The 25668-nt window shown below is 50.3% G+C and overlaps 3 protein-coding genes across 4 annotated transcripts; 1 reads left to right on the top strand and 2 right to left on the bottom strand.

Annotated features, from left to right (window-relative positions):
- Window positions 1–326: 326 nt before the first annotated feature.
- Window positions 327–2164, top strand: LOC136453780 (coiled-coil domain-containing protein SCD2-like). Its single transcript, XM_066454331.1, has 3 exons — window positions 327–550; window positions 1704–2011; window positions 2082–2164. The coding sequence occupies exons 1-3, from the start codon at window positions 327–329 to the stop codon at window positions 2162–2164; spliced, it is 615 nt and encodes a 204-aa protein (XP_066310428.1).
- An 8355-nt stretch (window positions 2165–10519) lies between these two features.
- On the bottom strand, window positions 10520–12694 carry LOC136477058 (protein PHLOEM PROTEIN 2-LIKE A10-like). Of its 2 annotated transcripts, XM_066475082.1 has the most exons (2): window positions 11551–12694; window positions 10520–10869 (listed from the first exon to the last, which is right to left on the bottom strand). In XM_066475082.1, exons 1-2 carry the CDS (start codon window positions 12579–12581, stop codon window positions 10812–10814), a joined length of 1089 nt encoding a protein of 362 aa, XP_066331179.1. In that variant the 5' UTR covers window positions 12582–12694; the 3' UTR covers window positions 10520–10811. The 2 variants fall into 2 exon arrangements, with proteins under 2 accessions (XP_066331179.1, XP_066331170.1); XM_066475073.1 differs by lacking the exon at window positions 10520–10869 and having other exon boundaries at window positions 11016–12694.
- A 4582-nt stretch (window positions 12695–17276) lies between these two features.
- LOC136477051 (uncharacterized) lies at window positions 17277–18261 on the bottom strand. Its single transcript, XM_066475062.1, has one exon. The coding sequence runs from the start codon at window positions 17886–17888 to the stop codon at window positions 17418–17420; it is 471 nt and encodes a 156-aa protein (XP_066331159.1). The 5' UTR covers window positions 17889–18261; the 3' UTR covers window positions 17277–17417.
- Window positions 18262–25668: the final 7407 nt, after the last annotated feature.

Here is a 25668-nt window from a genome sequence, read left to right as displayed (position 1 = left end):
AGGACACGGGGCAGCGGGCGATCAACCGCGCTCACGCCGACACGCAGAAGAAGCGAAAGGATGCTAAGGCGGCGAAGCGCACGAAGCACATCCTTGCGCGCGAGGCGTTGGATAAGCGCCGCCGTCAGCAACGGAAGGATGGTCTCCCGTTGGAGGAATCCCCATCGACGTCATTGTCGATGGAGGCCTCGGACGGGAATGACAAGGGCGAGGTGGGGCGAGGCCCCCTAGACCACCTTCCTGACATCGTGGAGGTGGCGCCCGGGGCGTCGGCAAGCAGCCCGGCACCCCTGGGAAGGGGAGCAGAAGCGGACCTGGGGCCGGCGATGGCCCCCTTTGGGGCCGAGGCCGACATGCCCGAGGCGCGGTCATTAGGCAAACGCGCCGTCAGCCCGGTAAGCTCGGTGGTCACGGCGGAGCTGGTGGCGGCGGAGGCGACGCCACCGGCCCCGCAGAGGACCGAAGGGGCGTCGGGGTCCGCTGAGGACCGACTGACGCCGATGGATGTGGATGTGGCGCCACTGCCGCCGCCTCTGCCGTCGCGGATGAGGTTTGCCGTGGCGAAGCTGGGGCTGCCCCGTTTGAAGTAAGTGTATTTTTGGCGAGGTTATGGTGTCTTCCGTTCGCTTTTTTGGTCTCGTGCTAACCCTGTAGGTTGATTTTCTTTAGTCAGAAGCGGCCTGCGGGCGACCTCCCCTTGGCACCCCTTAAAGCGCTTAAGGCGAGCCCTGGCTCCTCTGCCCACTGGGTGGCGGAGGCACAAGCCGCCATCCAACGCGGCGCGGCGTCGGCGAGGGTCGACCCAAAGGAACTGGCTGCCCAAGGAAGGGTTGCTGAGGCGGCCCCTACACGGTCGGATGGGGCCATCGTGCCCTTTGTTGCCGAGGCTCCCGGGGCCTCTGGGGTTGAGGCGATGGAGGCCCCGGCGCCCATGACCGCCGAGGCCGCAGTGTCCGCGGTCGGCGCTTCTGCGTCTACCGAGGCCACAATGACGGAAGCCAGAGCCCCCAAGACCGCCGAGGCCGTGATTACAGAGGCTGGAGCCCCCGAGGTCACCACGGCCGTCGTGATGGCAGCGAGGCCGTCTGCGCAGGAGGCGGAGATGCAGGCAGCGGAGGCCTCGGCCGTGCCCTTAGCTTAGGGCCTGCAGTTGTTGCGGGAGAGTGCCCGAGAGACGGAGGTCTATCCGATCTCCTCCGACGATACTTCCCAGGCGCGGGAGGTGGTCGGCGCCGAGGAGACCGATGCCGTGGAGTAGCCGGCACCGCTCTTAGACGAGGAAAGCTCGGCCCTCGTGCGGGTGCGACCCGAGCCCCGCGGGTAGGATCACCCGCGAGTACTGTGGTGGAGCCGGGACGACCCTGAGGGGGAGCCTTTGTTTGCCCTCGAGGACACGGCCGAGGGCGAGCGCTAGAGTACCTTTGAGCAGTACCGTGAGCTGGCGGAGCGGTCGCTATGGACGGCGCTGTCCGTGGTGGCCGACGAACTACCCGGAGTCGCTCAGGTTCGTGTTTTCCTTTCTCGCGCGACGTTGTTCTTTCCTTGGTTTTGTCGCAATCGACGACCTCTGCTCTGCCTCAGGAGCTCGAGACCCGGTCCCTCTAGAAGTCAGTCTTCCTCCGGCGGGAGAGGGGAATCTAGGACCAGCTTCAGAAGTAGAGGGGCCTTCTTGCCGATGCTAACAAGCTTCTGTCGGCACGAAGCGTGGAGGTGGAGGACCTCCACCTTCGCTGTGCCGATGCGAAGGTCGAGGCGGCCACAGCCCAGACGCAGCTCACCCCCTTGGCGGCGCAGATCAAGGAGCTGGAGGAGGAGCTTACCCACGCCGTCAGCGATCGGGATGCCTTCAGGTCCCGGGCTAAAGAAGCGACGGCCTCGGGCAAGGCCCTCGCCAGGCAGCTGGGGGCAGAGGAGAGTGCGCACCGGCTGACCAAAGGTGCTTTGAATGAGGCCCTTGCTTCGGTTGAGGCCTCGCAGATCGAGGCTGTGGTTTTGAGGGGGACGGTCGAGGGTGAGTTTGAGTCCCCTTGTTTTGCTTTCTTCCTCTTATGTTCGCTTCCTAACTTCCTTGTATGACACAGAGCTGGGGAGTGAGGCCTCCAGGGCGGCCGAGGCCTCTCGAGTCAAGGCCCAGCGATTGAAGGAGCAAGTCGAGGCCTGTTAGGCCAAGACCCGACGCTGGGAGCTAAAGGCCAAGGGTGAGCTCCGTGGGCTTCCGTCCCTAACTTAGGTTGTTTTTTCTCTGGCTCGACCTTATTCCATTTTCCGTGGTGCAGAGTCAGAGGCGGAGATCGTTTGGGCCGCCGAGGCTTCCAGCGCGGTGCAGACGGTGCTCGAGACCGAGATCGGGGAGCATGAGGCGCTAAAGCGTGCTGCCCTTTCCGCCTACGAGGCCCTGGAAGTCGAGGGGGTTCAGTCGGGCAGCTCCCTTGGGAGCCGCTTGATTGCGCTGAGCAGCCAGATGCGCGAGCGGCTCCGAGGGGCGCTGCACACGGGTGTTAAGCGGGCGATGGCCGTCATCTCCTCTCACTACCTTGGTGTCGACCTCCCGGCCATCAGTGATGGCTACGTTCTGCCTGATGATGATGAGGAGGCCCACGCAGGCGGTCGCGAAGCTGCTGGAGGCGGCGGAAGGCCCTAGCACGGCGCTGGCGACGCTCTTTGAAGATGAGGTGGTTCCTCCCCTACCATCTGCCGGTGCTGGAGGCCCTGAGCCTTAATCTGGGCCCTGGGGGCTATGTAAAGATAGAATAGGGGTTATTTTTGTATCATAATGTTTGTGGCCGTCGAGGCCTTTATTTCTGACGTATTTGTGCTTCTTAGTCGTTTTTCTCATGTTTCCGAGCCTTTGCCCTCTGTTGCTCCTGATCAGATTTCGTTTGCAAAACACCCCTTTGGAGCCTAAGCCGTCCCTTGAGCGAGAGGTGGTGAGGGAGTGCCGTAGCCCGAGGGCGTAGGCCAGTCTTCGCGACTCTACCGGCCTCTTGCTTAGGAAACAGACCTTGGTTCGAGGAGTCTCTACAAGTGATTCGTCAGAGCTTGCTAGAGTCTTGGCGAAGGAATTTTTGCAAAAAAACACTAAGGAGTGGTGCGTGGGACCTAGGGGGAGTCCCCCATTTAGCCCCCGAGGGAGGCTTGGTTCTGCCGAGGCATAACCGAGTCTCCCTTGTCACCTTTATTGTGCTGCCGAGACCTACGATGGGCCCGGGGGGTTTCTCGAAAAATAAGACCAATTAAAGAACGCTTAGTAATTGTATTTCGAGAAACGACATATACAATGCTTGGAAATTTAGGGATAAAAGCGACGTAGCTGTTCTATATTCCAAGCGTTGGTGAAGATTTTGCCCTTCTCGTTGGCCAGCTTGTAGGTCCTGGACTTTAGTACTTGGGCGATGATGTACGGTCCTTCCCATGGTGGGGTCAGCTTGTGGCGACCCTTGTTGCTCTGTGCTAGCCTCAACACCAGGTCGCCTACCTTCAAGTCTCTGCCTCGGACGCTGTCGGGCCTAGTAGCGCCGCAGGCTCTGCTGGTACTTGGCCGAGTGTAGTAGCGCGACGTCTCGGGCTTCCTCCAGCTGATCGAGGGCGTCCTCTCGGGTGGTGCGGTTGCTTTGTTCGTTATAGGCTTGCAGCCTCGGGGAACCATATTCCAGGTCGGTGGGGAGGATGGCCTCGGCCCCATAGACTAGGAAGAAAGGCGTGAACCCCGTGGCTCGGCTTGGAGTGTTCCTCAGGCTCTAGATGACCGACAGGGAGTTCGGCGAGCCATTTCTTGCCAAACTTTTTCAACCGGCTGTGAATTCTTGGCTTGAGGCCCTGCAGGATCATGCCGTTGGCACGCTCTACTTGGCCGTTGGTCCTTGGGTGTCCTACGGCCGACCAGGCCACACGGATGTGGTGGTCGTCGCAAAACGTCAGGAACTTTTTGCCGGTGAACTGCGTCCCATTGTCGGTAATGATGGTGTTGGGGACCCCAAACCGGTGGATAATGTCAGTGAAGAACAGCACTGCCTGCTCGGATTTGATTCGATTGATCGGACGGGCTTCGATCCATTTGGAGAACTTGTCGATTGATACCAGTAGATGGGTGTAGCCCCCGGGGGCCTTTTGTAGAGGCCCGACCATGTCGAGCCCCCACACGGCGAACGACCATGTGATGGGGATGGTTTGCAAGGCCAGGGCCGGGAGATGTGTCTACCGAGCGTAGTACTGGCATCCTTCGTAGGAGCGTACTAGCTCGGTAGCGTCGGCGACCGCCGTCGGCCAGTAGAACCCTTGGCAAAAAGCGTTCCCTACGAGCGTCCGAGGCGCCGCATGGTGCCCGTAGGCGCCTGCGTGTAAGTCCCAAAGCAGGGCTTGGCCTGCCTCGAACTGATGCATCGTTGAAGGACACCTGAGGGACTTCACCTGTATAATTCGCCATTGTAGAGGGCGTAGGTCTTGGCTCAGCGCGCAAGCCGTCGTGCTTCAGTTTGGTCATCGGGAAGCTCCCCCCGATCAAGCCAATCGAGGAACGGGGCTCGCCAATCCGCGTCCTGATCATTCTGCGGAGGCTCGGCGTTGACTTCCATGACCTCGGGCTCGGTCGAGGGGGTCTCGGCAGTAGAGGGGGCATCGGGCTTTGCCATGGGTTCCCCAGGTGGGCCCTCCTCTGCTGTCAAGGTGCAGCCGATGGAGGGTTTGTGGAGGTCTCTAGCGAAGACGTTCGGGGGGACCGGGGCCCGTGCCGAGGCCATCTTTGCCAGCTCGTCGGTGGCCTCGTTGTACTTTCGCGCGACGTGATTTAGTTCGAGGCCGTCGAACTTGTCTTCTAGGCGTCGTACCATCTTGCAGTAAGCCTCCATTTTAGGGTCGAGGCAGTTTGACTCCTTCATCACCTGATCTATGACGAGCCGCGAGTCACCTCGGACGTCGAGGCGCCGTGCCCCAAGCTCGACTGGCGACTTGTAAGCCATTGACGAGGGCCTCATATTTGGCCACGTTGTTGGAGGCGGCGAAGTGGAGCCGCACCATGTAGCGCATGTGTACTCCGAGGGGCGAAACGAAGAGCAGACCCGCGCCTGCCCCGGTCTTCATCAGGGATCCGTCGAAGTATAGGGTCCAGCACTCCGTCTGGATTTGAGCAGGTGGTAGTTGGGTATCTGTCCATTCAGCCATAAAATCAGCCTAAGACCTGAGACTTGATCGCTTTTCAAGGCACAAAGGTCAGGGTTTCCCCCATAAGCTCGACAGCCCACTTGGCTATCCTGCCCGAGGCCTCTCGATTATGAACTATCTCGCCCAAGGGGAAGGATGATACCACAGTCACCGGGTGCGACTCGAAGTAGTGGCGCAGTTTGCGCCGGGCTAGGACCACGGCGTAGACTAGCTTCTAGATGTGGGGGTAGCGTGCCTTGGTCTCAAGAGAGCACCTCACTGATGAAATAGATAGGTCACTGGGTAGGCAGAGTATGCCCTTCTTCCTGCCTCTCTACTACTACGGCGGCGCTGACCACTTGGGTTGTTGCGGCGATGTAGAGTAAGAGGGCCTCGTCCATGGCCGAGGGTATCAGAACGGGAGGATTGGTGAGCAGCCTCTTGAGTCTGTCGAGGGCTTCCTTGGCCTCGAGGGTCCAAGAAAAACGCTCGGACTTTCTCAAGAGTCGGTACAGAGGCAAACCTTTTTCGCCAAGGCGCGAGATGAAGCGGCTCAGGGCCGCGAGGCATCCCATGACCCTCTACACTCCCTTGAGGTCTCTGATTGGTCCCATGCTAGTTATCGCCGAGACCTTCTCTGGGTTAGCCTCAATGCCCCATTCCGAGACTATGAATCCCAAGAGCATGCCTCGGGGGACCCCAAACACACACTTCTCGGGATTGAGCTTGATGCCCTTCTCTTTAAGGCATTTGAAGGTTACCCTCAAGTCATTCACGAGATTCTCAGCCTTTCTGGTTTTGACCACGATGTCGTCTACGTAGGCCTCGACGGTCTGCACGATGTTGTCGCCAAAGACCTGGGTCATGCACCGCTGGTACGTGGCACCTGCGTTTCTGAGGCCGAAGGGCATCGTCACGTAGCAGTACATGCCGAACGGTGTGATGAAAGAAGTCGCGAGCTGGTCGGACTCTTTCATCTTGATCTGATGGTAGCCGGAGTACGCATCAAGGAAAGACAGGGTCTCGCACCCTACGGTGGAATCAACGATTTGATCGATTCAAGGTAATGGGAAGGGGACCTTTGGACAGGCTTTGTTCAGACCGGTGTAGTCTACACACATCCTCCATTTCCTATTTTTCTTCTTGACTAAAACGGGGTTAGCCAACCACTCTGGGTGGGACACTTCCTTGATGAACCCGGCTGCCAAGAGTTTCTGCACCTCCTCTCCGATGGCCCTGTGCTTTTCTTCGTCGAAGCGGCGCAGGCGTTGCTTCACCGGTCTAGATCCGGCCCGGATGTCCAGGGCGTGCTCGGCGACCTCCCTTGGTATGCCCGGCATGTCCGAGGGACTCCATGCGAATATGTCAGCATTCGCACGGAGAAAGTCGACGAGCACGGCTTCCTATTTGATGTCGAGGGTGGCGCTGATCCTCAGCGCCCGGTCGTCGGGGCAGGCGGGGTCGACCGGGATGAGTTTGATGGTCTTAGCAGGCTCGAACGCCCCCACGCGACGCTTGGAGTCAGGCACCTCGCCACTGAGTTGGTCGAGGTGGGCGATGAGGGTCTCGGCCTCCGCAAGAGCCTCGACGTACTCGATGCACTCGACGTCGCAGTCGTATGCATGTTCGTACGTGGACTCGATCGTGATGATACCATTAGGGCCTGGCATCTTGAGCTTGAGGTAGGTATAGTTGGGCACTGCCATGAACTTGGCGTAGCACGGTCGCCCCAGAATGGCATGGTAGGCTCCCCCAAACCCGACGGCCTCGAAGGTGAGGACTTCCTTGCGGTAGTTGGAGGGGGTGCCGAAGCAGAGAGAGAGGTCGATGCGCCCGATGGGTCGCGTGCGCTTCCCCGGCACGATGCCATGAAAGGGTGCGACGTCGCCTCGGAGCCTCGACCGGTCGATCTCCAAGAGCTCTAGGGTGTTGGCGTAGAGGATGTTGAGGCCGCTGCCTCCGTCCATCAACACCTTGGAGAGGCGGGTGTTGCCGATGATCGGGTCGACGACCAGTGGGTACTGCCCGGGATTCGAAATATGATCGGGGTGATCATCTCGATCGAAGGTGATCGCCTCTCAAGACCAGTCCAGGTACTAGGGGTGGCCACCTTGACCGAGAAGACCTCTCGATGTTCCCTCTTGCGCTACCGCGCCGTAAGGCATGCCGAGGGCCCACCGAAGATCATGAAAGCGTTGCGTACCTGGGGAACCCGTCGTCCTTGTCTTCGTCCCGACCGCTGGCCCCCTTCTGCTTGGTGTCATCGTCGGGGAGCTCGAGCCTAGCATAGTAGCACCGTAGCATGGTGCAATCTTCGAGAGCATGCCTGACCGGTCTCTGGTGGTAAGGGCAGGGTTTCTTGAGCATGTCATCGAAGGGCCTAGGGCCTTTGGAGCCTCGGGGATTCTTGCGCTCTATGGCCACGACCAGATCAGCCTCCAGGACCTCCTGCTTCCTCAGGCGCCCCTTTTTCTTTTTCTTAGGGAGGTGGGAGGCTGAGGCCTCGGGGGCCTCCTCCCTCCGCTTACCCTTGGTGTCGGTGTCAGGGAAGATGGCTCCGACAGCCTCTTCGCCCGAGGCGAAGCTGGTGGCAATGTCGAGGAGCGCGGTGGCAGAGCGCGGTATGTTGCGACCTAATTCTCGGACCAAGTCCCGACAAGTGGTGCCAGAGAGGAAAGCCTGGACGATCTCCGAGTCGCCGACGCTAGGTAGCTCGGTGCACTATTTGGAGAAGCGCCGGATGAAGTCTCGGAGAGACTCGCCCGGCTTCTGACGACAGCTCTTAAGATCCCAGGAATTCCCAGGGCGCACGTATGTGTCCTGGAAGTTTTCGACGAAGATCCTTACCAAGTCGCGCCAGTCGTGGATTTGAGAGGGAGGGAGATGCTCGAGCCAGGCTCATGCTGAGTCCGACAAGAGCAAGGGGAGATTACGGATGATGAGCGGGTCATCGTCCGCACCACCCAGCTGGCAGGCCAGGCGATAATCAGCGAGCCAGAGTTCCGGGTTGGTTTCGCCGCTGTACTTCACGAGATTGGCCGGCTGTCGGAACCGGGCGGGGAAAGGAGCAGCGCGGATGGCCCTGCTGAAGACCCGAGGGCCTGGCAGCTCAGGGGAAGGACTGCGGTCCTCGCCGCTGTCGTAGCGACCGCCTCGGTGTGGATGGTAGCCCCGAGCGGGCCCTTCGTTGTCGTGGCGTCGTCGCCTGTTGACCGCCTCACGGTCTCCTTGCACCTCGCGTCGATTGCCGAGGCGGTCCAAGAGCACGGGGACCCTGTGGGCTATTGGCGCTCGGTCGGGCTCGGGACGAGCCGGGGCTTCCCTGTCCTGCCGAGGTGGTGCCGTGAGAAGGTTTGAGGCGCCCCCGTGCCGTCGGGAGGCGGAACTCTCGGCCTGCTGAATCGCAGCGGTCTCTAGGAGATCGCGGAGCTCGCCGCGGACCCGTCGCCCTTCCGTGGTAGAAGGCTCGGGCATCGCGCGGACCAGCATTGCCGCAGCCGCGACGTTCTGGCTGGCGCGATTGAAGACCGGGGGTTGCTCGCTCCCTTCGTCGTCATGGATGCGGTGATGCACATCGCGGGCCCTTCGTCGGGCTCCCCCGCCTTCGCCGCGGCCTATACTGCGGTGGGGGGTCTCGGTAGGCACGAACCCCGAGATTGCCGAGGCCCCGATGTACAGTGCCGAGGCCTTGAGCGGGCGGCGGGTCGTGGGTACAGCGTTAGGACACAGTGGCCGGTAACCCCGGTCATACCCTGCCCCAGACGCTGATCGTGGACACAGTGCTGGGACACAGTGGCCAGTAATCCCCACCGTGCCCTGTCCCGGCCGGTATGGCGCTGATGCGACTTCGGGTCGCGTCGGCCATTCTGTGACGTTGAGCCACTGTCCGGCTGAGATTGCGGGAGTGGTTGAAAGTATTAATGAGACGTGACTCGCTGTCGGGAGGGTCGGTCGAGGCGGGGGGTGACGGACCGCGGACGAGCCGGCCTCGAGCGATACGGAGAATGGGGCCTCGTGCGAGACGGAGATCAGGCTCCTTGCCGAGGCCTCTCGCGAGAGGCCTCACGCGATACGGAGAATGCGCCTCCTGCCGAGGCCTTTCGTGGAGAGCCTCGGGCGAGGCGGAGGCGGTGTTTCCTGCCGAGGCCTTCCCGGGGGGGCCTCGCGCGAAGCGGAGTTGGCGTCAGGATGCCGAGGCCTCCTGCTCGAGGCTCGAAGCGAGGAGGGGGAGGACCCAGTGGGCTCGGTCACGGTGGAGGAGGGGCCCACAACTTACCTTCTTGCTTTTATTATTTTTAGATGAGACCTTAGCACCCCGTTTAATGTTTTGTTGGAGGTACCCCATCCTAAGGTCCGACAGTACCGTTTTTCACCCGAGCGAACAGGACCTTAGCCAGTCGCGACGGACTGGTGTTGGCGCAACAGGTGGGTGTCCAGCGGGTATGGCTGGAAACCGACTGTCAGGAGCTTTTGAAGCTGTGGTCAGTGGGTGAGAAACAACGCTCCAGCGTGGTGACGATTATGAAGGAAATCCGGGAGTTGAGCTCTTTGTTTTATGACTTTAAGTTTTCTTTCATCGGTAGAACTTGTAACAAAGTAGCTCATGTTCTTGCGAAACAGGTCACGAGTGAAACACAGGTAATTTGCACCGGACTGTGTGTCTTGGCCTTGATGGCTGCTGATTGTAATTCAGATATTGATCAATGAATACAGCCCATTGTCGCAAAAAAAAAACTCGGCTCGGAAAAGGAAAACATACAGCAACTCTCACACAAGGTAGTATACCGAAAGGCCAAAGCTAACTCTCACAGCAAATGTTGGTGTTCACTGTTCACCCGCTCACGGTGTCTTCGATAAGTCAATGTCGATGCTGGAGGCCTAAAGTTTCTGATCAGAACAGGGCCCCATTGTCTTTTTGGAGGCCCATTTACAAGCACACCCTAAAAATAACTTTCTGATCAGAACAGGGCCCCATTGCCTTTATGGAGGCCCATTTTAAAGCATGCCCTAAAAATATCTGCAATGGATGGCCTGGAATTAAGCCTGGCCCGAGGCTGCTTTTGCCTTGGCCCCCGCCACCAAAACCTCCGTATCTATTTGGCCCATCCCCGCAGATGTAGTTGTCTAGTGGACCCAGGAAAAATTGCAGACGTGGTAGCACGGTAAAGATGCACAGTGAAACAGAAACATGTTCAATTAAGCAAGCTAATAACTGGCATTCAAAATTCAAAGTGACGTCCCAAGACGGATGAGCTCAGACCGAATATAAATTAATAACTTTTAACGTTTGGAACACACTTGCATATCAACACAACCAGACCACCAATTTATACATTGCCAGATCATACCATAAACATGACACTAATTTTAGTTATGGCATTTATCTAAGCCTAAAAGGTTCCAAGCTTTTGCGGGGAAAACAGGAAATGTTCTGGCGAAGTATGAAGCGTGAACAGTTGCAGAAGACATCTGGATCTACCACCAGATCGTCAAATTCCATATCAACAAGAGAAAACAGTAGCTTATGTTTACTTATATTAAGCAAATTAAAGGCACCAAGAAACCAAAGTACCAAGTCTGAATATAAGCTCAAGTGAGCGACACTATCGTACTAACTGATTACCGTCCATCTGAAACAAACACAAACTAACGGTATGGGATACCCTGTAAACAGATCACGGAGGAAAACAGCCGAACCAAACAGCATCTAAGATGGAGGAACGAGGTCCAACCCTGGAATACACATGTAGAGCAAGTCAGGTAAAGGAACGAGCAGTGCTCCTGCTTCCCTTATAAAGAAGAAAAATACAGAGATGAATATCAAGTTGGTATGACTAGGATTTATGAATATTTCAAAAAGTCAAGATCAAGATAATAAGATACCAGTTCATTGATCAACACACAACATAAACCCTATATTGAGCAAATAACTCAAATCATAGAAAACAAAGTTGAGATCTGACATAATTCAATAATCGCGTGAGAAAGCAAGCTCTGCTTTACATCATCGTTGACACAGCTACATTTAGTTGATCAGCTCGACCCCAACAATATCAGTAATGCTATACTGATAAAAATTCTTCAATGACAGCAGGCATCTAAATGCCAATTAATCCCACAAATATGGTTGCCAATAGGTAGTACTACAGATCAACAACTCTCACTAAAGCCGTGCAGACCAATCTCTCAAGCATACAAGCAGAACAGAATCTTGCAGCACAATTTATCTTCTTTCCACTCTTATTGGATTTACAGTTTCAGTATGATTCCTACAGTTTTATACAAACAATGTGCTAAATTAGGAAATCCAAACAACACTCTCAAGCTGTTACCAAGAGCCTAGTCCCATTCAACACATGCAAGCACAGTGTAATGCAGATCGTGGCGATAACCATGGACTTATCGCTCATATACCTCACCACGCGCAGCCCACTGTCAACAACGGAGTCACTGCCCTTCCTGGCCCCATCCTGCAGCTTCCAAAGAACAAACTCCAGAAATGACCTCACGGTCTCAAATGTGACCCTCCCTGTAACATGAAGCACAAACTTCCTGTTGCTAGGAACTGCCAATGTGCTCGACACAGTCTCCACCCACCCTTCCCCAACTCCATTGCCACTGCCACTACCATTTGGATCCAAATTGCCATTAGTATTGTACAGGGCATGGTGAGTGGTCTTCACTAAAGTCTCAACCGCACCATTGCACACTGAAACAAGCAATTCCTTGACCTTGGCATCATGTCTCGGATTGGTGAGGCCTTCGAAGAGCTGCTCGTAGGTGTTGATGTGGATGGTCTTGTCAATGAACTCCCTCACAGCGGTGCCCACGAAGACCTCAACCCAGTTGCTTATCGCCTTCCGGCACTTTCCAGTCGCAACCACGTTGACCCACATCGTCGGGGGGGAGGAGGAGGAGGACGCCTCCCCCTGAGGTGAAGGAGCGGCGTAAAAGGCGAGCACGAGATGGCGGGCGAAGCTCCCGGCAACCGCGGCCGCGAGGCGCTCGCCTGAGTCGGAGAAGAGCTTGTCTACGAGACGATCGGAGAGGGCCACGGTACCGCCGGATCCGGGCCCGGAGCTAGAGGATCCCACGCCGCGAAGCATCCCGGAGGTCACCGCCTCGGATAGGGTGGAGACGGTGGCGGAGACCTCAGGGGAGGCGGCGAGCTTGGCCAGCTGCTTGACGCTGCGGGGGACCTCGTCCGCGTCGGACCGGACGAAGTCGGCGAGATCGGAGGCCACCAGCGCCGCGGCGTCGGCGGACGACGCGGCGGCGTCAGCGAAGGCCGCGATGGCGGCGGCGAGGCGCACGAGGCGGCGGCGGCGCTCTGCGACGGCCGGGTGGTGGTAGATCTTGTACGCGCCGACGGCCGCCGCCGCGCCGGCCGCGGCGAGGAGGATCCAGCGGCGGCGGCGGCGGGAGAAGGCGACGAGGCGGTGCATCCGTGGTCGTCCCGGTCGCCCGGGGATAGGGTTAGTTGGGGAGGCGGCGTGGAACGTTACGGCGGTGAGCGTAGCGTGCCGGGTTGTTTTTTTGTTGTGGGAGCGCGCGGCAGCGGCGGTTGTGCTCCGGGCTCCGCCCGGTGTGAACTGTAAATACGTGTCGGATGAGTCCAGGACTCTATGAACTAGTGTGTGCCACGTTTTTTCAGTCTACGTCTCCTATCCACATGATGACTAGGTTTTGAATGATTTGAGATAAAAAAAAATTGGAATACACAAGTTCGAATAAATCTGAAGAGACGAAATATTATCGACTAGCGACCAAAACCATGGTGAACATTTATCAACGTTGTTGCACCTGATTCGGTGAGGTCGGACTCCTACTTCCTCTCTTGCTTCTCGAAAATTCGAACTTTTTCAATTTTAACCAAATATATACGAGAAAATATTAATATCTGTAGTACATAATTAGTATTGTTAGAAATATTGATGAATCTATTTTCGTAATAAACTCATTTGGAGATACAAATGTTGTTAATATTTTCTACAAACCTAGTAAAATTTAAAATGGTTTGACCGGCATGAGTACCATAGCGAAACTTAGGCGTTGTTTGGCACAGCTTCATGAGTTGTTGTGAGTTTTTTTTTTTGCCAAACAGTCTTTTTTCAAAGCAATTTCATAAGTGATTTGCGTTTTCTTGATTTGATCTTATTACTTTTCTAAGAATTTTTCCTAGTTAATCACCTATCATTAGTTTGTGTATATCATGGAGACCAGCGAGATTACTTATCATTATTTGTGTATATCGCCAAAAGATAGTATCAGATATTCATATCATGTATATTTAATTACCTCATGTGATTCTATTGACTATCATCCCGATCGCATGTGATTTGCATTGCTTTTTTTAAATTGTCCAAATATGAAGAAAAGTGAAGATATTACTTCTATTTTTTCTATAATCGAGACAGTCAGATTCGATATCCGAAAGCGTCAACTTAAAAAGTTAGACAAATACCATTGTAAGTTTTTATTCTCTTTCATGCCTCATTTTAAATTATCAGCATGTTTTTAAACTTTTTATATTGTAGTATGTGGAAGCTTCCAACTTAATCTTTAAATTTAAGACTTATCATATTATTTAGTACATGTATACTATTATTTAGTGCATGTACATGGAATTATGCTGCAAATTTTGTGATCTTTTACCGAATTGGTAAATGAGTTTATCAAATTGTGTATGAATATTTTTGTGTGGTATACCCTTAGATAAGATTCCAGATCCACCACTGACGAAGATGCCACACGATGGCCGGACCCTTGATGCGGAGCTAGCGAGGCGGCCGTCACCTCTCACACCATGCGAGGGCAACATCTTTGCCGTGCAGCAGCGCGCGGCGCGATGGGCTGAGACTCTTTCTCGTTGCTGACGCAGGGCCTCATCGACACCAACATTTCTGCTCTCAATCTGCCGGCACAGGCCATCTTCCACCTCTTCCTCCTTCAATTTGACTTGATCCATCCTTGTTCAAATCCATTACTATTTAGATGGATCGGATTGGTCTGAATGGTTTGCTTGGCTTCGTTCTTTGATGTCCATGGAAATATGATTTGCTCAAATTTGTTTCGATTAATACTATGGCAATCCTGAATTAGGTGCATAACTATGTGAGTATAGCATCTCCTTTACGCAATCAGTCTATCTTGACGTCTCAGTCTCACCGGCCTCCATCTGTGCCTCACGAGTCACGATCACAAGCGCCGCGCTGCCGCAGACCCGCGCCGCTTCGCCTGCCCTGCCTCACGACTTGCTAGTCGCGATCCCATCCAAGCCGCCAAGCGCCACACCCGTGCCTACTGCTATTGTCCTCGTCGTCCGGTCGTTAGCATGCTAACAAGTAACAAAACCAGTCGCCCAGCAGGCCAACACCCACCGACAGCCTCAGATTTGGCCACTGCTGGCAGCGGAGGCGGAGTCCGATCCGAGTCACTCCAAGCTTTACAATACAGAGGCTAATTGGTGTTAATTAGGTCTGGATAAGGATTTGGGTAGAAGACACTGACTATTTAATGGACAACTAGAACAAAAAGCTGAAATAATTCTACTGCTAGTACTCCGGCAAGCATATGTTTGCAAATCTAACAGGTAACAACTCTGTGTTTTCTTAATTTGTTCTTATTACTTTTCTAAGATTTGCCTAATTAATTACCTATCATTAGTTTGTGTATATGATGAAGACCAGCGAGATTACTTATCATTATTTGTGTATATCACCAAACATTTGTATCAGATATTTATATTATGTATGTTTTATAATAGCAGACCACATCATGTGATTCTATCCTGATCGCATGTGATTTACATTGCTTTTTTTAGAATTGTTCACTTACGAAGAGAAGCGAAGACATTGCTTCTATGAACTATGATTCTATCATCGCGATCGCATGTGGTTTACATTGATTTTTTTTAAGAATTGTCTACTTATGAAGAGAAGCGAAGACATTGCTTATATTTTTTTTTAATAATCGAGGCAATCATATTTAATATTTATTAGAAAAATCTGGCTTAAAAAGTTAGACAAATACCATTGTAAGTTTTTTATTCTCTTTCATGCCTCATTTTAAATTATCAGCATGGTGTTAAACAATTTATATTATAATATGTGGAAGCCTCCAACTTAACCTTTAAATTTAATATTTATCATATTATTTAGTGCATGTATATCGAATTATGCTGTAAATTTTGTAAGCTTCTACCGAATTGTATATGAATATTTTTGTGCAGCAAATGCTAGATGAGCCACCTGTTTACGGCATTGGACATCACCATGTAGGTGATATCTATCTGCGACTAAACTCTAAATTGATGGCGCGAGGCATCTCCTTTCAGTAGTTTGCGTCAATCCCATCTTTTCTTTATGCATCACCTGTGAGGGCGTGGCGTGGCGTGGCGTGGGTGGCAACTTGGATGTCCAACCTACCGGTACCCAAGATGCATTTCCCTAAAACAGTCAGCTCCAAATGTACCATTCCCTATTTACCCAAGAATTGCGTGATTGCTTGATGTGAACACTCACACGGATCAATAGTACGAGAGACAGAGCTGTTCAGACCGATGGTTTTTGCGACTGATAAACTGACTGATGTTATTTATTGTAAGAGAAAAACATTGTACGATAAGTTCAAGCGAGAACTTAGTCATATATGAATCGCTACTGCTAAGCGAGAAAACACTGTACTAGGTGATACTAGGTGATTCCTTGCATAGTTGCGATAATTTAGGAGAGAACTGTATGAATCGCTATTGCTAAGCTAGTTTGCTCGAACGTTCATTTGATTTTAGTCATGTACCTGATTGAGAGTTGGCCATGTCATTTTTGGTTAGCCTTGTTACTCCTTGGTCTAGAAGGCCTGAGAGAAGAACTACCACAACCTTTTCGTGTTCTCCACAATCCTTTTTCTGTATTTTTTATTGCTTCTTTTTTCACGAACAAGCCTTAGCACGTGTTTCATTAAGACGAAGGGAATTACACGGCACTGAATCTATGGTAAGTGACCTAGAATAAAACAAAGCAACAACAGGAAGTTCATTTCTGTCATTTGTTAAGAAGGTTTCCTTGAACAGATTGGTGACTACTTTCTCATCAAATTTTGTAACCTCAATTATAGTTTCTTGATACGGTGAGGGTGGCTACTCTGAAATTCTCCTGTGGGCAGGGTGTCCTTAGTTTTCTCCTTGGAACATTCTTCTCCATCTGTAATGCGTATGATGATTATCTTGAGGACATCAGAGGCACTAACCCACTCATAGGTGTCAAAATGAGATATGGTTTACCTAGTGCCGTACAATTTACTCACCAGCTTTGTTCTGCTGGCTCCACTTTCCCCAATCATGGTAATCACGTAGCGCAAGGGGTGACTTTGTTATTTCAACTTGACCACTCTGCCATCCGGACAATGTGTAGCAATCAGCTAGCTATCTCGGGGAGTTTCCGGAGGGGCAGTTGATGCCCTGTTCGCTTGCTGATAAACCATGACAAAAAGTACTGTTAGCTGATTTGTTGCGAGAGAAAAACATGTTCGTTGGCTGAAAAAGTACGGCTTATAAGCCAAACGAACATGACGTCACGCATGGTAAGTTCCCATTCCAACCGGCCTTTGTCGTTAGCTTGTTTCAGTTGTTTGGTTACTTCAGGTGTGTTGTTGTTGTTAGATCCTTCAGGGTCATTATTGTTTCATTGTACTGTACATCTAGATTTCTTCTTTTTAATATAATCGGAAGTTGTTTCCAAAAGGCCAATACTTCAGCTTGCGCGCTAGTTCCTCTCATCCCACCAGTGAAAGCAAATTGACAACCAAGGAGCACCCTAACGAATGAAAGTTGTGTATGTCCATTTTCAGGCCAAATTTAACAATCTGCCCATTTTTTTAGCAAAAGAACATGCCATTTTTGTTACTGCACTTAATGTGCAATGCAAACGAGGACTGTTAACTAGAGTTTTGTATAATTTCAGACTATCAGTAAAGAAGAGTGATTATCCCACCTCTGGCGGTCTGGCCGTGCCCGGCTCCACCCAACTCCCCTGTCTCTTGAGCGCAAAGCTCGGTCCGGACCTTCGAGTGCAAGCGATCAAGTGCTATTCGTAAACGCGAGGCGCCAAATATTGCCAAAATTAAAGGCCCAAAAGAGACCAGGTGAAACTGCTGCTTGGTGCATGAATTGCTGGGGAATCCAAGTTTTCGAGTATTGACATGATCAAAGACAGCGCATGACACGATCGCGCACACTGTGTGTCTCTGACGGCGGCCGGGCAGCAGCAGCAGCAGCAGCTCCGTCAGACCAAGGCCACCACCTTCCGGTGCCCGCGGTGGGCATGGGCCCTCCTCCCCGCGGCGTCGCCGACGCAGCTCTGGCTCCTCGGGTACAGCGCTCCGGGGCCGTCGCCGGCGGCCGCCCCGAACTCGCACGGCGCGTCCTCGTCAATCCGCGCCATGGAGAGCGAGGCGGCCATGCTCTGGCTCCTGGCCACGGCCTGCAGCTCGGCGCGCCTCTGCTCCACGCGGCGCTGCGACGCGGCGCGGACCAGCTCGCGCAGGTCCTCGTCGGCGCCGGACCCGGCGCCCCGCCAGTCGACGCTGTGGCTCCTCGACAGCGGCGCCGGCACGAACACGGGGTACCCGAACGCGGCGTCGGAGGGAACGTAGCGCGCGCACCCCGTCAGCCCCCGCACGTACAGGTCCCGCGCCCGCCCCAGCGCCCGCGCCGGCGCACGCCACAGCCACCGCAGCTTGCTCCCCCGGCTCATCCCCACCACCACCACCACCAAGCGCCTCGAATGGAAACTCCCGTTGAGGAGAAAACAAAGCGCGCGGCGGGAGTGTCGTGCGAACTCGGAATTAGTGATGTATGATGCAGATGTTTGCTTTGGAGAATTATTGGGTGCGGAGCTTCTCCTGGAGTGGCTCTGAGGTTTAGCGATTCTGGTGAGCACCTGTGCTTTATTTATATCATTGCTGGTGCCTGGTGGTGGTGGGATCGGGGACCCGCGGCGGTCGGAGAGGAAGACGTGACCGACGCCGGCGCGCCACGCCCGCGCTAGCTACTCCCTACTGCTACTGGCATGGGGGGCAGGAAACTGCGGGTTTTGCTTGGGCAAAGCTGTGGTCTGGTTCAGCTGCGTCTGCGTGCTCGCGCCCACCACAAGCGGGTCGCCCAGCAAATTCGGCGTCTCGCGGGTTTTTTTTCCCCCAAGTGGTTGGGCTTCTAGACGAAGAGCGTGACGTGGCAGCTGCAGTGGAGTGTAGTCTATCGTGCTGACTCGGAAACTTCAGTTTTCCTTTTTGTCCTATTCGCTTGGCTGGTAAGCCATGACTGAAAGTACTGTTGACTGATTTGTTGTAAAAGAAAAACATTATTCGTTGGCTAAAAAAATACGGTTTATAAGCCAAACGAACAAGACGTTTATGTTTTTGACTTGTACGTAGACCGGAGATAGTATTATAGGAAGATAGCCACATTCCAACGTAGGAGTAAGTGTTTGCGGATTTCAACTGCTGATAAGCACGTGCTCAACCATGTGCCTTAACATGCTGAAATTATGACCCGATTGCATGTTCTTTAATAAGGTGATTGATTGGTGAAATAAAATAGTCCATCGTCATCTCACTTTTTAGTTTTTATTTGGTTTGTGAAACAGGATAAATTGATCCATCATACCATCATCATCATCTTCATTCTCACATTCTAATAATTAGTACTAGTATAGAGAATGGAGTCATCCCACTAAATTTAAGGAATAGAGTCATGATGCATTATTCTATCTAAAATGGGTTGACTCTCTAGACCAAACACTTCATGAGTGTCTTCTCTTGCCATTGCTGAAGCTAGGAATTTGACGTTGCGAGCAAATTTTCATATACATATATAAAAAAATGGCGAACATGGAGTATACAAATATGTAAAAGTATGATAATGTCATAAGTCCAAAATTAAGTTCAACTTTTATGAAGAAATGTAATCGGAATAGTCTGTATATAAAATATGGAGTTGGTATATTTTAAGTGTCTAAATTTTCAGACAACAGACTTACATAGCTAACTAGTATAATTAAAAAGACAAATCACAAGAGATAATATATTATTTTTTAATTACATCTTACCTGTACAGCAAAAAAAATCAAACACCTAATATGTAGGAGAAGTATATAAACAAGGTGTACTAGTCAAAGAGCAACGCACGGCAACTGAACCACACATGACGTATGTACCAACTTAACATGTTGTATATTGCAAATTTCTCAAGTAAACAGCCTGTTCGGCAGGCCGTAAACGATCGTATACGATCGTGGATTATAAGTTAGAATAGTATTTTTCTCTCACACCAAACCAGCCAAACCAGCCAGCAGTAAATAATCCACAATCCAGCCCAGCCAGCCGAACAGGTTGAAAATACATGTATGATGTAAACGTGTCCTATAGAAAGGCTTCAGTATCCATATGAAATGTATGATATCCAAATCAGTAGATTTAGCATTTGTATTGTATCCGTATCAGATACTCAAATTTAGACATATATGATGACATTATCCATTTATATTTTATTCAAGAATATATGTGATCGGATTATTGTAACTATCCATATTCGTATCCGTAAGTATCTCACCGTATCTATTTACATGCTTAGATTCTTAGCTCACTTGTGCATGTGAAGTTTAGGTTTTATGGGACCTCGTCTTTTCTAGCTCTTTGTTATACTTTTTTGTAGTTGCAGTTATTTGTTGGGTTGTGCTTGGAAGGTGTTATGCGGCATGTTTCCTTGAGGTACCAGTCCTTTTCGATATGTTCTAGGTGGTTTTGGTTGTTATCTTCTTAGGTTTTAAGTTGTCGCTACTAGTTATTCTTGTCGCTTTGTTGTTTGTCCATTTTAGATGTATTCTTCTTTTTAATATAATCATCGGCTCTCTTGCTTGATTCGTAGAGACAAGGCATAAGATCTTGCGGTGTGTGATCTACATAGTCGTGCCACACAAGCCCTTAGTGACACCCCACCATTTTTGACAGTCTTTGTTGGAGCTTGCCTAGCCTTGCCTGGTAAGAATTAGAACATGTTTGGATGTTTTACTAGCATTTGTTTTGATTCTTGTGCAATCAAGCTTTCACCTCACTTTCTTGGGCGAGCCAATCCGACTCTCTTGGATCAGTAGGACTAGCTTTTCCAGGCGAGACGATGCTAGAAATGTGAGAAAGAAAACTAAACGTGCCCTAGATGATTAAGACAATTCCAATGCAACCACAGAATACTAGTAGTTCCTTGAAATGATGAGAATTTGTATTTGGGCTAGGTGCTAAAGTTGTGAGACCACTAGACACCCAATTCAAGTAATATGAAATTTCTTTGTGGAAAAAGTCCAAATACTCCCCAAGTAAGCCTATGTGTCCAAATAACCCCCTAGAATAATATTTTGTGTCCAAATAATATTTTCTTTCTCTAAATCACCTCCAACTATTTTAGCTGGTTTAATTCACCCGTTAATAAGATTTATCTTTTTTGTTTCTCCATGTGTAAACTGAATTTTAAACAAAAAGTTATAATGTGATAATGAACATAAAAATTATGTTAAAAATATCCACTATGATTTTTTTTATTATCTTGAGCGGTGAGGACATATAATAACAAATTAACCAATATTAAAAAATACAAAAAATGCTAAAAATCAAATGTAATTCTTAGGAATCGATCTAACAAATTTTAACTTAAAACTCAACTTATACATGGAGAAACATAAATGAAATTTCCTATATGACTGGTCTTACTAGACCAAAATTTAGTTTAGAGGGTTACTCAGACATAAGTCAAATTTGTGGGGCTGGCCGGGTGAGGGTGGGGTTAATCTGGTGCCTTTTCTTTTCTTATTTACTATATGACACTCTTGACAAGTTCCTTTCATCACTCACTTTTCCTTTCTCACAAAAGCCACTGCATATGCGGACGCACGTGTAGCGCAGTGGCAGAGCTCCGGTGGTGGAAGCTGGCCGGCCGGGGTTCGAACCCCGGTTCTGCACCGCTGCTTGCTAAGCAAAATAATTTTCAGGTGTCTGCCTCTCTCCCATGATGCCACAATGGAATCGTGACGTGCCCGTCACCTACGGAATCAGTGGATTTCGGTGATCTCAAGAAGGACGCGATCTTCAGATCTGAGTGTAGTTGTAGGTTTATTGGTACACGACTGGTGTGTGTAGTGGGCGTGCGTGTGTACGAACAGATACTACAGCTGTACCCAGATGAGAGGCAACAAAAAAAAAAAAACACTGCATATGCTTTTGCAGCCAAGCCTCCCGTGTGCATTCTTTCCGTACTTTCCTTGCATCGTTCAAATGGTTCGATGTGGCTACATGATTTTTGCGATAGCTAGAGCTTAGAAAGCTAACTAGCTCTTTCACTGACAAAATTTAGACTCTCATTCATCCCACCTAATCAGCCCTGCACCTAATTAACATTCGGTCCACCACATATTAGGATACAAGAGTTATATGTTTATGAGATGCACAAATGGTGTTTGGTCTTAAGGCAATCTGGGCCCTTTACCTGAAAATTAAACTATTCCATCCGTTTCACAATATTTGTCTTTCTAGCTAATCTTATACTCCCTCCATTTCAAATTATAAGTCGTTCTAAGAATTTTGGAGGTTTAAAGCATCTTAAGTTTAACCAAGATTATAGAAAGAATTACAAAGATTTATGACATCAAATAGAGATATTATGAAAATATAATTAACGAAGAATCTAATAATATTTAGTTAGTATCATAAATGTTATTATCTTATCATATAAATTTGATCAACTTGAGATGCTTTGACTCTTCGAAATTTTCGGAATGACTTTTGGAGGGGTACAAAACAAGAAGCATTAAATAAAAGGATATAAAATATCCCCACATATTAAGTACTACACTACAATCTTTGGTGGCTTGTACGTACCCCCATTGCCGGCCGGTGCATTTGGTTAGGGGATGTGATTGGTTGTGGCGGTTGCATTAGTGAAGGATTTGGGCCGGGAGTGAATGATACTTTGTAATGTGACAATGACAATTAGCTTGAGAAAACAAATCTAGAATGGTAAATATTATGAAAACGGTTGGAGTATATATATTAGCATAATGTAACGGAGACAGGCACCATACTGTAATATATATTTTCGTTAGATAAGTACGTGGTGCGGCCTAGTGGGGTGCTCCCACTGAAAACTGAAAATGGTTTTTTTTCTCTCGCAAAGCTTTAACTTGTGTGAGTGACAGGGATTTGAGGTATGGTGCGTGAATGCGTCGAACAGCCACCACTTACACTCGAGACGAACGTCGATGGGTGTAATCTGACACGGTCGTGAGGCGATGCAATCACAAATAGTCTGTTTGGTTGCGTGATTCTTGTCCGGCCAGGCACCCCAAATGCAATTGCTCGTAGCAGACTGGCAGCAGCAAAAAACAAACAACAATTCATTCATTCACGCGAGCCCGGCCGGTGCGCATTGCGCGATTCTCTGTAGGCTTTCGGTGCGACGTCTCACTCAGCTCAGGAACCTAGCGGCACACTGGCGGGCGGCGGCTTCCAAAACAAAAGGAGCGACGGAGCGAGCACGTACAAAACAAAACAGCGGCCAGTAGAAGAGGCCCAAGGGAGCTGCACCCGTGCACCGTCGTCCCCACCCCACTCGTACGCCCACGGCCGCCGTCTCGCTTCGAGCAGATCCGTCCATCGCGCCACGGGCAACCGACGTGGATGCCCGTCATCTGCCCCGACCACCAAAGTCACCTGATTCTAGGGGTGTTAATCCGGTGACTAAAGTTTAGGAGGTGTCATGTGAAGGTGTTGTATGTGGTGTTCAGATATTAATAAAAAAATAAATTACAGAATCCATCATTAGCACATATTTACGGTAGTACTGTATTGTTAAACCATGAACTAATTAGACTTAAAAGATTCGTCTTACAAATTAGTCGCAAACTGTGTAATTAGTTTTATAATTAATCTATATTTAATACTTTATACATATGTTAAATATCTGATAGGACTAAAGTTTAACCATTGCTCGCTGCTAGCTGCTCACCTGTCGATGACTCGACTCGACCCGTGACGGCGAAGGTCCAACCTGACATGGACCGCCCGCTAAATTCTAGAAGCCATGCGTACGTACGAAGGTTCCAATCAAAGGGTAGGTGTTGATGGGACATGGGAGGGATGTTCCTTTTTGTCAGTGCGTGCACCGTGGGTTCATATGCTGTGGCTGTGACCAAGGCCGGGTTTAGATTGCAAATTTTTACAATCGGGACATCGTAGCACGTTTTGTTTGTATTTGATAAACTTTGTCCAATTATGGATTAACTAGGCTTAAAAGATTCGTCTCATGATTTACAACCAAATTGTGCAATTAGTTATTTTTTTACCTACATTTAATGCTCCATGCATGCGTCCAAAAATTGATGTGATGGAGAAAGTGTAAAAAAACTTAGAATTTAGAGGTGATCTAAACAAGGCCCAATGCAGCCGGTCACGCGGGTTGACGTGCTTATCTTCCTGGCCTCGTGGGGCCGACACGTCTCCAAATTCTGTTTCTGGAACTGGAGTTTTCTGATTCCCTGAGTCCTAAAACTTCGGGGCGTAAAATGATAGATGGACTACTGTCCTCGTGCAGCCCATGAACCCTAAGACTTTCCACGTACGCGCCTTAGACTGTCTCCAACAACAAGGGAGACCTAAATACGGCATCTATTCTAGCTTTTGGGTCTCCCATAGGAAAGGGTCATGCACCCGTAAACTCGCCCTCTCCAACAGCTACCGCGGGAGTCTGCACTTGGCCGCGCCTCAGCCATCTCCATCAGCGAGGGAGCTCCAGCCATCTCCGTCATCTCCGTCGTCGTCCATCTCCCTTGGCTCCGGCCACCACCCGCTGCGGCTCCGGCCAAGATCCGCGTCCTTCGCCGCGGTGTAGGGGCACGGACGTGGCGGACGCAGCCCAGATCCCGTGCAGGCGCGGTGGAGCAGAAGAGATGCGGCCAAGATCCGGTGCGGGCACGACGAAGGGCAAGGGGCGAACGGGTGCAAGTGGACGGGCAGGTGGCAACGGGCGCGGTGGAGAGGTAGCATCTCCCTGAGCTCCGGCGAAGATCCAGGTGGGCACGAACGCGGCAGAGACAAGAGGTGCGTCGGCGGAGGTGGAGGTGGCCACAGGCGCGATGGCCGTCCATCTACGGGCACGACGGTGTAGGGGCAGGCCGCCGTAGCCGGAGCAGGCCGTCAGCATGGCCGCGCGGCTTGCTGGGAGGGCGGCAGCGGGGCTCTCCTTCTCGGTGGTAGCTGCGGCGTACTCGGGCGCGGCAAGGCCGCTGTGCACCACCGCCGGCGGCTGCGACGGACCGGGGCTCCTTCCTTCCTCCTCTGCTTCCTCCTTTCCTCCTCGACCTTGGCAGAGGCGGCGATTTGCATAGCCAGGAGAGAGGGGATGCTTTTTTGCGTAGCGTTTCAGCTGATAGCCAAAATGCGACGTGGGTTTGGGTCCTCCGTTGGATGGTGTTTCTGGTAGGCAAAGGCACTGTGAGTGACGCATTTTGGGTATAGGTCTCTTTATTGAAGACAGTCTTACACTTGTTCGAAAAATACCTATTTGATGAATTATTGCCATGATTTGGGCCTTGTCCGTTTCGCTGAAATTTAGCTAAAACTGCTGTCGATGCTGATTTCTTGTGAGAGAAAAACACTGAAAAATATTACTGAATAATAGGGGCGTTGATCTTTACGTCCTCCTTAATTCTTAAAACTGTTTAAATTGTATCCCTCGAACTTAGAAGTGGTCTTCAAGAATGTTTCATCATTTTTTCTAGTTTTGAAAGTATAATAAATACCCAATAAGGTTTAACACGAAAAATATTTTTTATCTTCTAGGAATCCTAAGAAAAATCCTAGAAATAGATTGGGACATAGCAATCTTAACTAAAATGTCTAGAGCTCACGAAAGGATATCTAAAATCTTCTAAAAATAGATTTAGCTCTAGAAAAATGAGAAAACTATATAAAATAACTTAAAATCTCAAAAAATTAAAATTAATGTCTAAACACATTTTGAGAACCTTTCACGATAAAAGTCAAGATGCATCCAGTGTGAATGTATTGAACATTATTTTTTGTTGCATTATTGCTAGTTGGATCTCATATTTTTATTGTGGAAAGTTTCTAAAATGCATTACAACATCAATTAGAATGTTTTGGGTATTATATCTATCTGGGTATTTTGTCATTTTTATAGAGATAGATATATTTTTTTGAATCTCCTATATATACTTTCTCGAGTCCTAAATGTTTTTATGTGTTTTTTCTGTCCTGTAGTTTTAGAACCCTAAAAATATTTTTCCTTGGTTTAAAGAACCTTACCAGGTACTTATTAGTGTTTTTATGTATGTAATACTAAAAAAGATGAAACCGTTCAAAGAGTTATGAGAGTTATTATAATAAGGAGATAAAATGTCCAACTTTAGAGTTTGATTGTCAGCAGAAGCAACTCCATAACGGCTGAGGCACCCTGGCATATCGGATCTG

The sequence above is a fragment of the Miscanthus floridulus genome, chromosome 1 (assembly GCF_019320115.1).
Source record: "Miscanthus floridulus cultivar M001 chromosome 1, ASM1932011v1, whole genome shotgun sequence".
NCBI classification, from domain to species: domain Eukaryota; kingdom Viridiplantae; phylum Streptophyta; class Magnoliopsida; order Poales; family Poaceae; genus Miscanthus; species Miscanthus floridulus.
The sequence above is the reverse complement of the archived record's forward strand: the minus strand, read 5'-3'. Positions and strand labels throughout refer to the sequence as shown.

What these genes read in the sequence shown, in the direction of transcription:
- LOC136453780 (XM_066454331.1), top strand. Translation starts at nt 327, where the DNA reads ATGGCCCCCTTTGGGGCCGAGGCCGACATGCCCGAGGCGCGGTCATTA. An exon ending in CCTCTGCCGTCGCGGATGAG is followed by an intron (nt 551 to 1,703) that starts GTTTGCCGTGGC and finishes GTCGGCACGAAG; the next exon opens with CGTGGAGGTGGAGGACCTCC. An exon ending in TTTGAGGGGGACGGTCGAGG is followed by an intron (nt 2,012 to 2,081) that starts GTGAGTTTGAGT and finishes TGTATGACACAG; the next exon opens with AGCTGGGGAGTGAGGCCTCC.
- LOC136477058 (XM_066475073.1), bottom strand. Translation starts at nt 12,581, where the DNA reads ATGCACCGCCTCGTCGCCTTCTCCCGCCGCCGCCGCCGCTGGATCCTC.
- LOC136477051 (XM_066475062.1), bottom strand. Translation starts at nt 17,888, where the DNA reads ATGAGCCGGGGGAGCAAGCTGCGGTGGCTGTGGCGTGCGCCGGCGCGG.